The 12,672-nt window shown below is 43.2% G+C and overlaps 1 protein-coding gene across 11 annotated transcripts in view; it reads left to right on the top strand.

Moving 5' to 3' along the window:
- Window positions 1-12,672, top strand: part of OBSCN (obscurin, cytoskeletal calmodulin and titin-interacting RhoGEF) — a 745,212-nt gene that overhangs the window by 325,729 nt on the left and 406,811 nt on the right. For all 11 annotated transcript variants that reach the window (XM_029588301.1, XM_029588307.1, XM_029588308.1 and 8 more), the window contains one exon: window positions 6,787-7,053. In XM_029588301.1, the coding sequence (XP_029444161.1) occupies window positions 6,787-7,053 (267 nt within the window). The remainder of the gene's footprint in view (window positions 1-6,786; window positions 7,054-12,672) is intronic.

The raw sequence follows: 12,672 nt of genomic DNA, 5'->3' as shown, positions 1-12,672 counted from the left end.
CTAACTCCCAGGAAAGTAATTCATCACTCCTATTTTCTACTCCCACCCTGAACTGGGACTGACCATTTCCTTTCCTCACAGAGAGTAGGATCAATATAGGGTCCCTTAAGCCAGAGAGTACTTTTTCCTCCAACACCTGTGCATGATTCCAGCCCAACTCAAAGGAAATACTTTTGAATGGGGGTTTGCTTAACTTCTCCAGAGTTACCTTCCTCTACCCTTTTTGGGGAATCGGTTAAGGGTTCCCAAAAAGTCCACGGTTCTCTCTAATACATTTCCCCATGCCAAGTTGAAACAATAAATTCCCTGGCAGTTTTAAAACCCTGGTACCCCTCGGATTTCCTTCTTTGGTACTATTTCTGTGGTCTGATTATTTTTGCCTCCTTGTGGTATATGTTTGCAATATCTTGTGGAGCGGCTTCCAAATTAGATGTTTCAGAGCAGTCTGGGCTATCCTGATTGGCAATAAGCTGTCCCCACAGAGTCTCAAACTAGGGATAATCATGTCCCAGAACCACGGGGTATTGTTGCACTGGAGGTGGACCCTTAGCCTGGTGCAGGAGGCGGAGCACAGGAGGAGACAGAGGCTAGCTGGAGCTTCGCCAATAGCAACCCGGGGTTCCCACAGATTGAGCCCTTGGTTACCCGGGCTGCCTGGTCTTAGGTGGGCCTCACAGGGTCTCCTAGAGAGGAAGCGCAGGGGAGTGTCCACCACAAACAAGGGTGTGCGGTCAATGTCCAAGCAAGAATGTCCAGAGGTTGCAGGAGGTCAGAAGAGAGTGTCTGAGTGGGTAGCGAGGATCAAGGCCAGGGTATCAGTCCAGAATGGTCAGCCGAAGCAGGGGTCAATACCTGTAGTCAATCCGGGAGTAGTCAGGTCAGGCAAAGGTCAAATTCCAGGCAGCGGTCAGACAAGGTCAGTGGACAGGCAGACATGGGTTCAAGGCGGCAGTCAGACATGGTCAGTGAACAGGCAGAGGTCAGATCCAGACAGCAGTTAGACAAGGTCAAGAGCAAGCAAAGGTCAGTACCATGAGATCAGTCCGAAGGGTACTACCAGGGATGAAGAGACGAAGGAACAGGAAATGCTGGAACAGGAAACACAGGATACGCTGGAACAGGAGACAATGGAACAGGCAAACTAGAGAACACTGGAGTGTACGACCCGAATGAAGTGCTTGTCGGACCTGGGCCCGACCTGGGCCCCGACCACCTCGGAAATGGACGCCAGATGGAACGGAGGTTCCAGGATGCGGTGAATCAGGAGTGGGTCCCAACGAGCCACTGAACAGGCAGCCATGGAACGTCCCAATTGTCAAGGCAAGGAAGTAGTGTCTGACCACTTCCTTAAATCCTGCTGTCAATCAGGGCGCGCCGTGGAGCTGGTATCCGCCCTTGGCCCTTTAAGAGGCCGGGCGGTCCGTGCACGAGTGCATAAGGGTGGGGCTGACGCCATGGAGGATGCTGAGTCCCGCCGTGAGGCCTGGACAGGATACTGTGAGCAGGGGAGCTGGGGATGCCATGAACTGGCTGTTGCTGTGGAGATGGAGAGGCTGGTGTTCGTAGATGGGAGAGAAAAGTGAGCAGGGCCGGTCGCGGAGTGGAAGCGGCCGGGACGCGTAACAGGTATGAAAGCTCGGGAATACCTACTGTACCTGAATGTAGTACGCTCTGAAGTGGCTGAAAGGCAGAATATAAATTTAAATTAAAAATTAAAAATAAATAAATTCCCAATTCTATATTGACTTGCCCCACCAGAGTCATCAGTAAAACCTAATTGGTTGGGTACTGTTGCGGGTCACCATGTATACAGGTAAGTGTCGCCTTCTTATTGTTATCAGTATATTCTCTCTGGGTTAGCTCCTTACTGATAAGAGTCTTTCTCCAGTCACAATCTACCAGATCTTGGATAGGGATCTCATCCAGATCAACTGGAATCACAGAGTTCTTAAATTCCAAATGGGAAATGTCCATGAAGTTAAAGTTATGAAGCTTCAGTAGATTGCTTCACATTCTTCCTAAAAAATGTGCTCCCGATCTTTATCTTCAAGCCAGGGACAATCGTTGACAATATGCCCTTTCTCTGCACAATAGAAGCATACCTGCAGGACTTATTTTCTTTTAACTTCAACACTTCCTACAAAGGGCTTGTCATTCCTATCTTTCTCAAAGGGGCAAACTCTTCTTATGCTCATTTTCTACATAAAGTGAGCAAAAGGAGATAATACCTGTACTTTTTTCAGTATGAACTTTAATCTTTAGCGGTGGCTGCACTTCCAGGTTGACCTCCATACATTTGCTTTCTTTGTAGTGACAGTCTCTGGCCAAATTACCTCTCTTTCCGCAGTTAAAACAAGCTGGTGGGCTTTCATGACAGGAATCATATCAAACCGGTTTACATTTAACAATGGGTGTAAGGTAGAGAGAACTCAAACCACAATAACAAGAGCATGGTTAAGAATGTGAAATAGTTACAATAAAACAGGGAAGTAAAAACTTGGATCTGGAAAAGAAAAAGGGGGGAGATAACTGAACAGTAAAATATTTACAGTGTAACAAAATCAATTCCAAAGTAATATTTACAGGGTAGCAGAATCGATTTCAATATAGTATAACTATATAGTGAGTGACATTGATCACACAGTAATGGAGGTGATGGAGAAGGTAGTGGGTTCTTGTTTAAATCCTTTTTTTTTTTTTTATGAAGTGATTGTGATGTTGGGTGAGGATTTCAATCAACTTTCTCACATCCTTTATTTGATTCACTGTATTTATTCACTGTATTTAAAGTTCAAGGTTCTTACTGAGAACATTGTTTTAAGTTATGTTATGCTTTACACACTCTGTTAATTGTAAACCGGGTTGATGTGATGCCTGTCATGAAACTCGGTATAACAAAAAAAATAAATAAATAAATAAATAAATAAATAAATAAATAAATAAATAAGGCTTGGAAAGGCTTTTTTAAAAAGCCAAGTTTTCAACCTTTTCCTGAACGTTAGTAGGCAGGGTTCCTGTCTCAGGTCCGTTGGGATGGAGTTCCATAAAGGTGGACCTGCTGTTGAGAACGCTTTGACACTGAGTGATTTGTATTGATAAGTTTTAGCGTGTGGTACCTGAAGCGATTCTTTGTAAGATTCCCTGATGGGTCTGGTGGACGTGTGTTTTTTGAAGGGAATTTGTAAGTTGAGCTGTGTATGTTGATGGATGACCTTGTATATGGTGGTGATGGATTTGTACATGATTCTGAAGTGGATCGGTAACCAGTGGAGGTCTTTGAGGATAGGGGAGATGTGGTCGATTCTCCTAGAATTTGTAAGGAGTCTGGCTGCTGTGTTCTGTACCATTTGTAGAGGTTTGGTATGCGAAGCTGGGAGGCCCAGTAGTAGTGAGTTACAATAATCTGGCTTGGAGAAGATTATTGCTTGAAGAATTGTTCTGAAGTCCTGAGTGTGGAAGAGCAGCCTTATTCTTTTAAGGGTATGTAATTTATGAAAGCAATCTTTGGTGGTTTGGTTGATGAATGATTTAAGGTTGAGAAGGTTGTCTAAGATGGCTCCTAGATCTCTCACATGAGAGGTTTGAAGGAGGGCTGGTGGCTTTGAGGATGTATTATTGTTTTCCGGGGATATAAGCATGTATTACGTTTTTGCAGCATTGAGGTTAATTTGTTTATGTAGAATTTGTTTTCGCAGCATTGAGGTTAATTTGTTTATGTAGAATTTGAACCATTTTCTGAAGCTGCTGCTGCCCTTCATTGAGAGTATACACCAATTTCTCCATTCCTTACTTTATTAAAAAGAAAACAAAATTCTAGCCAGTCTGGCTTTGAGTGACTTTTTTTCTGTTTATTCAGGTAGGGCTCCTCCCTATTACCTGTTGTATTTTATCCCATGGCCCCCAAAAAACAGCACGGAAGCTGATCTAGTGAAGCCAGTGAGCAAACAGCCCTTGCTGTTTTAACTTGCTTTTGCTATAAGCCAGATTTTGTGCTTCCCTGGCCTATGCAAGGCTTAAAGCTAGTCAGGGAAAAAAGAATTCTCTCTTTTCTTCTCTCATCTGGCATGGGTCTCTGCCTGTACAGTTGCTTAGTGCAGAAATCCCTGAACTGACACCATAGTGTGACACCGTAAGCAGTCTTTGGCTTCCCAGAGTACAGATTCAGTCTGGTTATTCTTTTACAGATTTTATTAATTTCAGTCAAAAATTAACAGAACATAAGCCTGCTTACCTCAGCAGTACTGGAAACAGAAATGTAGCAGTTTCACAAAGATTCTGCTTTGTGTTAGACTCATCTTGGGCCTCTCTTTCCCTTTGGGCCCTGACATTTTATCCTTATCCCCTGGAAAACTGCTCTACAGCCAGGATTCCCTTGTGGCTGTCCTAAGGTGATGTTACACCTTAAGGTGGACCATTGGGCCAAGGTGGGGTCGATACTACCTGCATGGCAAGCCCTACAGGTCCCTACCATCGGCAGGCAGCGATGGCTGATTGAAAGAGGCTGGCTGGAGCTTCGCCAATACCAGCTCTTGTTCCCCGCAGGTTGAGCCCTTGGGTACCGGAGCCGGCTGGTCTTAGGTGGGCCTTCGTCCGAGGTCTTCCTAGACGTGATGAGGGAATCAGCCAGGGGCCAGCAGTGGTAGATAGGATAGGAGAACAAGTCCAGATGAGGCAGAGTCCTGGAGACCCGGGTGCCCAGGAGAACTGGTAGCAAGAAAGGTGGCACTTGAGTAAGAGCAGGCCGAAGCCTGAGAGGCCAAGTCCAGAGTAGATCCAACAGAGGCATGGAAAAGCAGGCTGTAGTTAGGGCAGGTGGCAGGCAAGGATAAGTGGCAACACGGACACAGGTCAACCCGGGAGTCAATCAGAGAATAGTCAAGCAAGGCAAAAGGTCAAATCAGGAATCAGGGAAAGTCAGATGTAGCGGAGGTCAAGACAGGTATCAATCAGAAGTGTAGTCGGATAAAGCAGAGATCAAGCCAGGTATCAGTCAGTAACGAGAAAAGCAGGGTAGACACGGAACACAGGAACAGGAATGGATACCAGGAGCAAGGCAGGATAAGGGTCCAGGAACACAGACGAAGCAGGAGCAAATCGGGAACCAGGAACACAGAAGAAATACAGGAACAAGCAACTAAGCACACAAAAAGCGTGGAGACCTGTTGCCAAGGCGAGCTCTGACCATCAGAGCTCGCCTTAAATAGTCCCAAGCAAGGGGCTGGCAGCCTTAGCCTACCACGGCCCCTTTAAATGACCTGAGGAGAAGCGCACACGCGCCTAAGAGGACAGAAGAGAGGAGCTGACGGCAACGGCATCCCTGCTGCACTCTCGGCCCACCAGCGGCAAGCAAGCCGCAAAGAGGACAGCAGTGCCAGAACCCCCCCACCACATCGGGCAGCTGGGGCCCTCCCAGCAAGGCGGTGGAGCGTCGGATGAGAAAGGCCGGTCGCTGACACCGTGACCGGCCAACGCAACAGGTGAACCAGACTAAATGTCTGGTCCTGGCCTTTTAAGGAGGATCTAACATACACTACTATACACCCCATAAAAAAATAAATTCCTCCCAGAAACAAATATAATAGCCTGTTGCTACTAAAAACAGTTTTTCCTTGTTGGCTCTTCTTCTTAGTTATTTTCCCCTTTTTTCATTCAAGGGAGTCTATAGCTAGGGATTCCCCATTTGTGAGGACTTAGCTTCCTGTTTGCCCTCAAGGCAGTTGCTTAACTGTAATAGGTGTTCTCCAATGACAGAGAAGGAGAAGGTACAGAGAAGGGCTACCAAAATGATAAGGGGAATGGAACAACTCCCCTATGAGGAAAGACTAAAGAGGTTAGGACTTTTCAGCTTGGAGAAGAGACGACTGAGGGGGGATATGATAGAGGTGTTTAAAATCATGAGAGGTCTAGAACGGGTAGATGTGAATCGGTTATTTACTCTTTCGGATAGTAGAAAGACTAGGGGGCACTCCATGAAGTTAGCATGGGGCACATTTAAAACTAATCGGAGAAAGTTCTTTTTTACTCAACGCACATTTAAACTCTGGAATTTGTTGCCAGAGAATGTGGTTAGTGCAGTTAGCATAGCTGTGTTTAAAAAAGGATTGGATAAGTTCTTGGAGGAGAAGTCCATTTCCTGCTATTAAGTTCACTTAGAGAATAGCCACTGCCATTAGCAATGGTAACATGGAATAGACTTAGTGTTTGGGAACTTGCCAGGTTCTTATGGCCTGGATTGGCCACTGTTGGAAACAGGATGCTGGGCTTGATGGACCCTTGGTCTGACCCAGTATGGCATTTTCTTATGTTCTTATGGATGTAAGTCCTCATGAAACTCTCCTGCCTCCCCTTAGATTTGGCTGTCCAGATAAACTTTTAGCTATTCTATAGATTGAAGGATCCTTGTGTGACACAGAGACATGGGTTAGGATGCACATGTTCAGAGCATGCTAAAAGCTTCTAGAATCTTTCAAGTAATCTTCCCATACTGAGCGCTGTTGAATGACATCACCCATGGTGAGAACTTACATCCTGCTGTTGTTGGAGAACACAGGCATGCAATTTTGCTTTCTAATTTAAAAGTATGGTCTTCCTTGGCTTTAATAGTTAAGCCTCTATTTTTTTTTTTTTTCTCTTTCGGAGGGCATTTGATCATGCACCCACATCTCGAGATATGAGGTTAGAAATTTGAATCTGAAATGCAACTTGATCATTTGAGCACATATTTCTTTTGAGCTGATGAGCTTTGATATCTTTGGGTTTTCTTGAATTTTTTTTTTAATTCTTTAGCCCTCCCTACACTTTTCAAAGAAGAACTGAAGAATGAGGAAGCCCCTGAAGGTGGAACCGTCACTCTACACTGTGAGCTGACCAAAGCTGCTGCCTCAGTGGAGTGGAAAAAAGGAAACAAGGCAATTAGGACAAGTAAAAAATATAAAATGAAGCAGGAAGGTCCCGTTGCTGAGCTAATAATCCAGGATCTAGAAGTGAAAGATGCTGGAGATTACACATGTGTATGTGGAGACCATCTGACCACAGCAGCCTTAACCGTAAATGGTAAAAAAAAGTTTTTATTTGTAAATGCCTCTAGTCCTACCCTTGTCATATTTTATCCTTATTGTATATTTTTGTTGAAATGTATTGATTACTTCATAACAACCTCGAAGTGATTTACATGCATATATCAAAATACAAGTGCTAGCATATATTCAAATACAAATACAATCCAACAATATTAACTCCACTTACAATAAAAATTCAAATACAGCATTACAAGTAAAACACAAAAGTTAAAATTGTCATCAAAGCATATCAACATAGCCTAATTCCATCTAACCTCTCATTCTATAATAGTATAGTCTAACCATTCTGATGCAACTGAAAAACTTTAGGGAAAAGCCATGTTTTAATTGGCTTACCAAAAAAGAGAGTGGTCTTTCTGACCACGGCAATCATCAGGAAAATTTTTTCATAGAGTAGGTGCTATAACAGAGAACACTCTCTTCCTGCTTCTTTGAGTGTCATGCTTCCTTTATTGTAAGCATGCAAAATAAACTAGACTGAGAGAATTGCAGCACTGTAGATGGTATACAAGATGTTACAAGTGCTTGGAGATGCTCAGGGCCTTCCTAGACTACAGCTTTATGAACTAGTGAAAACATTTTAAATTGAGCTCAGTAGCCAATGTAACTGACTTAGTAAAGGAGAAACCTGATCTCTGTTACTAAGGACCACCCAAGATCCTTGCCACGTGTCTTGCTTCAACTGTAAGCTTTTTAAAGTAATCTGAGATAGGAGACCACATGATCCGATGAGTGGGTAAGACACTTTGCAGGCTCGCTGCTGGTGCCCCTTCCATGTAAAGGCCTTTTAAGGCGGATTTCTGCATATTGTGGTGGGCTAATCTGGTTTTCAGTGGCTTGTCAAAGTTTTATGGACAATTTGCTCATCCATGGCAGCAGTGAAATGTCAGCTAAACCGCAGCAAAAAGAAAAAGCCTTTGTTAAGCCGATCGATACTAAGATGGCCAACAGTCCTCCAAGCCTGTGCCTGACTTCCCTTGATGGTTCATTAGTGGAAGAAGTAACCAAGACAGTTGTACAGGCCTTAGATGCCCGGTTTCAGGTAATCTCCCAGCAGATTGTGACGGGAAATGAAACATTAAGTGAAATAAAGTTCCAAGTGGAGGACACACAACGGCATGTGGCAGAGGTGGAGACAGACACGCAATCCTTAATGCAGACACAGGAGGCTTTAGAAAAAAAATTCTGGTCCTAGAATCCAAGGTAGACGACTTGGAGAATAGATCAAGGAGAAATAACCTCTTTGTTAGTGACATTGTGGAAGGGATAGAAGATAAGGTTTGTCTTTTTGCAGATGACACTAAGATCTGCAACAGAGTGGACATGCCGGAAGGAGTGGAGAGAATGAGACGGGATTCAAGGAAGCTGGAAGAGTGGTCGAAGATATGGCAGCTGAGATTCAATGCCAAGAAGTGCAGAGTCAAGCATATGGGGTGTGGAAATCCAAAAGAACTGTATTCGATGGGGGGGTGAAGGGCTGATGTGCACGGAGCAGGAGAGAGACCTTGGGGTGATAGTGTCTACCAATCTAAAGTCGGCAAAACAATGTGACAAGGCAATAGCTAAAGCCAGAAGAATGCTGGGCTGCATAGAGAGAGGAATATCTAGTAAGAGAAAGGAAGTGATGATCCCCTTGTACAGGGCCTTAGTGAGGCCTCACCTGGAGTACTGTGTTCAGTTCTGGAGACCGCATCTCCAAAGGGACAGAGACAGGATGGAGGCGGTCCAGAGAAGGGCGACCAAAAAGGTAGACTTATGAGGAGAGTTTGAAGAACCTAAATATCTACACCCTGGAGGAGAGGAGGAGCAGGGGTGATCTCATACAGACTTTCAGATACTTTAAATGTTTTAATGATCCATGGTCAACAACAAACCTTTTATGTTGGAAAAAAATCAGCAGAACTAAGGGCCACGATTTGAAGCTCCAGGGAGGAAGACTCAGAACCAATGTCAGGAAGTATTTCTTCATGGAGAGGGTGGTGGATGCCTGGAATGCCCTTCCGGAGGAAGTGGTAAAGACTAAAACTGTGAAGGATTTCAAGGAGGCTTGGGATAAACACTGTGGATCCATAAAGGCTAGAGGATGGGAATGAAGAGAAGAGCCATGGGGGTGGATTCTGGAGTGGAGGCTAGTACCTGGTGATTACTACCCTTACTCAATAAGCCTTCGCACGGTTAATGCAACTCCAACATTGCTCTCTGCTTCAATGGCAAGGGGAAATGTGGAAAAGAGGATTTGCTTTCAGACAACAATCAACAAGGACTGAACTTCACAATCTGGGTTAACAAATAAGCGTGAGCGTAGCTTGCTTATTACGGCAGTTACTACCCTAAACCAATTAAGCCTGATACATCACTTTGAATGCATATATGGCATTGCTCTCTACTTCAACGGCAGGGGGAAATGTGGAAAACAGGATTTACATTCAGACTACATCCAACAAGGCATTGATCTGTGCAGTCGGAGTAAATAAGCATCGGGGTAACTTGCTTGATGCGGCGGTTACTACCCTTAACCATTAAGCCTTATGCTCACCTTTGATGCAAGTCCAACATTGCTCTCTGCATCAGTGACAGGGGAGGGCAGGAAATTTTAATCAAACAGTTACCAACAAGAGCCCTGAACTTGGTGGTTGATGAAACAGATAAATATGGGAAAATAAGTGTGGGAGCTTGCTGGGCAGACTGGATGGGTCGATTGGTCTTTTTCTGCCGTCATTTCTATGTTTCTATGTTTTTATGTAGATTTGAGGGTTCCCGGAAACACTAACAGATCGGGAGTTGCATTCCTTACTGGAGGGATGACTACAAATGGAGCTGGCAGGAAGAAAACAAGGGTTAGACGCCACAGTCTTTTTCAAAACTTTATTGTAGTGGAGATGTATATATTCTTAAAGCCCGACTCTGGCTGAGTTTCGCTGTTAACAGAACGGCTGCCTCAGGGGCTCAAATTTGTTTGGACTCAGAGTGAAACAACTGTAATCTTGTATCCCACACAAGTGCGATCCGCTGTATCATTGGTTCTTTTTGTTTCATATGAAATTCATAATCTTGTTAATGCGATGCATATGTTGGAAATCCAACTCAGACATCGCATTAGTCATGCACTGCGGCTACAGAAGCTTCTGTTCCACATTCAAATGCTCGTCCCCACTTCGATCGTTACGTTTTTATAGTGGGAAAGCTGTATGGTCAGGAAACTGCATTGTGCAGCATGTATGCTCCAAATACCTACCATCAGAAATTTTTTGAGGATCTTGTGAGAGTCTTGATTGTTCATGCGAGGATGACTATGGTGCAGAGTAGATACTCACAAACACAGGCAATGGTGGTGGGTTTTGATGCTGAAAAGGCATTCTACTGGGTTGCATGGCCATACCTGTCTCAGTCTTACATAGATATGGGTTTGAGAGCAATGTGATGTGCAACATCTCCTTGCTTTACCAGGAGCCTTGTTCCATCATTTTTGCAAATGGTTGTATGTTCCAAGAATTTGAGTTAAAATGGGGTACGAGACAAGGTTGCCCACTTTCTCCATTGGTAAATATTCTCACCTTAGACCCTCTTTATGAAAAAATCTTGGGATTTGAAATAGGCAGAAAGCATTTTAAAATAGCAGCATCTGCTGATGATTTCCTAGTTTTCCTGAAAGACCTTGCTCGTTCTTTGCAGAAAGTAATGGATACACAGAAGCACTTTGGCCTATTTTCAGATCTCAAAATCAATCTAGAGTCCGAGGCATTGGATGTATCAGGGTCTCTGAAGTCCATGTGGCCGGGCTCGTTTCCCTTGCGATGGGTAGATATGGAAATGAAATACTCAGGGTTTAAAATCACGATTGATATTCAAAATATATATGACAATAATATTTATTTAAAATGTTTTCTATACCATCATTAAGTTATTTACCATCATAATGGTTTACAAAAAAGGCACATATAGTAGGGTATAGTTAGTACTTTACAAAAAAGGTGCCAGTAGTATTTGGAAATATAGAAATGTTAAAAACTAGTTGAATAATGATATATATATTACCTATTGATACATGACTCATGGGTGTAACATATGTGATTCATTCTAGACTTTTCAGTTGTTTTTACGATTATCAGTGTGATAAAAATAATTTCCAGGTAGGTATCTGGAGATTATGTGTTGGGCGCTTTATGCCAGCTGTACTTTACCTTTGCTCTCAAGACTAAAAAGAAACTGGACAAATGAGGGTGATTGCTCCTTTCATTACATGGCAGAATTCACTTGTTTAAGATGATGGAACTACCTAGGTGGCTGTAGGTTTTACGAATCTACCTGTGTAGATTAAGTGAAGGCATATTGTGGAATTGTCCATAGCTTTGGGAAAATTGTTGTGGGGGAATAAAAGGGCTTGCCTAGCATTAGATAAGATGATGTTACCATTGAGGGAAGGAGGGATGGTTTGTCCAGATTTATAGAATTATAATCTAGCTGTTTATTACGGCATGTGAAAGATTGGTTTTATAGGACAAATCTGTTTTTACCTACTAGTTTTTTGCAGGAATGGTGTAAACTGGTCACTCTGTGAAATTTACTGCATGTTCTGGGATCTATTCTACCTGATTAAATTCAAAATAACCCAATCATCACCACTTGTCGACAAGCTTAGAGGCTGCTCGGTGAAGGGCTTCAGATACATTGGAAAGTCTCACTGTTCCTCTCCATTTCTGGACACCCAAGGTTCAGCCCGGGCCTGGACCCAACTTGATTTTCTTACAATGGGCCCTCAAAGGTTTAACTCTTTCCAACAATTCATATATGATGCCAGTGGAAATGTCTGTTCCTTCGCTGAGCTATGATCTGCATTGGACTTCTCCTTAAAGAGTTTTATACCTACTTGCAGGTCAACATTTCATTGAGCATGATCTATATAAAAGAACTCAGTCAATCAATGTTCAATGGTATGACCGGATTTATTTTGTATGATTTGGGCAAAATATGTCATGTGCCACCTTGATGAAGGCAATTAAGGATGTTAAAATACAAGACAATGTACAATAATTGGCGCTACGCTGAAACCAGGAATTAGATGTTCCTGTTTCTGATAAGGCACTGTAGACATGTTTTGACTTCTCCACTAAGGTTTCAGAAAATGTTTCTCTTCAGTAGACTCATTTCAAATTTCTTCAACACATGTTTTTCTCCAGCACATGGGCCTTTAAGGCAAAGTTATCACTGACAGAAAAATGCTTGAAATGCCTAGTCATTCAAGGAACTGTTTTTCACTGTTTTGGGGACTATGCAGAGAAATAGGCTTTTGGAAGGAGGAATTGTGTTATTTGGAAAAACTTCTATGCTTTTCTATACCAATGTCTTCCCATCTCTGCCTGTTTGACTGTATGGATGAGGCCTCTGTAACAGCCACTAACCCATAGAAACAGTTTTTGCCGAAAGCGTTCCTATTGGGCAAGAAAAACATTTTGCAACACTGGATAAAAGTAGAGAAGCCATCCTTCCTACAATGGAAACTGAAGTTGCATAAGTTGGTTTTTGAACATTTATCTGCCCAATGTTCTTCACAGAAAAATTATGATCTATTTTTGGATATCTGACGAGCGTACAT

The sequence above is a fragment of the Rhinatrema bivittatum genome, chromosome 2 (genome assembly GCF_901001135.1).
Source record: "Rhinatrema bivittatum chromosome 2, aRhiBiv1.1, whole genome shotgun sequence".
Lineage (NCBI taxonomy): Eukaryota > Metazoa > Chordata > Amphibia > Gymnophiona > Rhinatrematidae > Rhinatrema > Rhinatrema bivittatum.
Note: the sequence above shows the minus strand (reverse complement) of the source record. Positions and strands in the feature narration are given on the sequence as shown.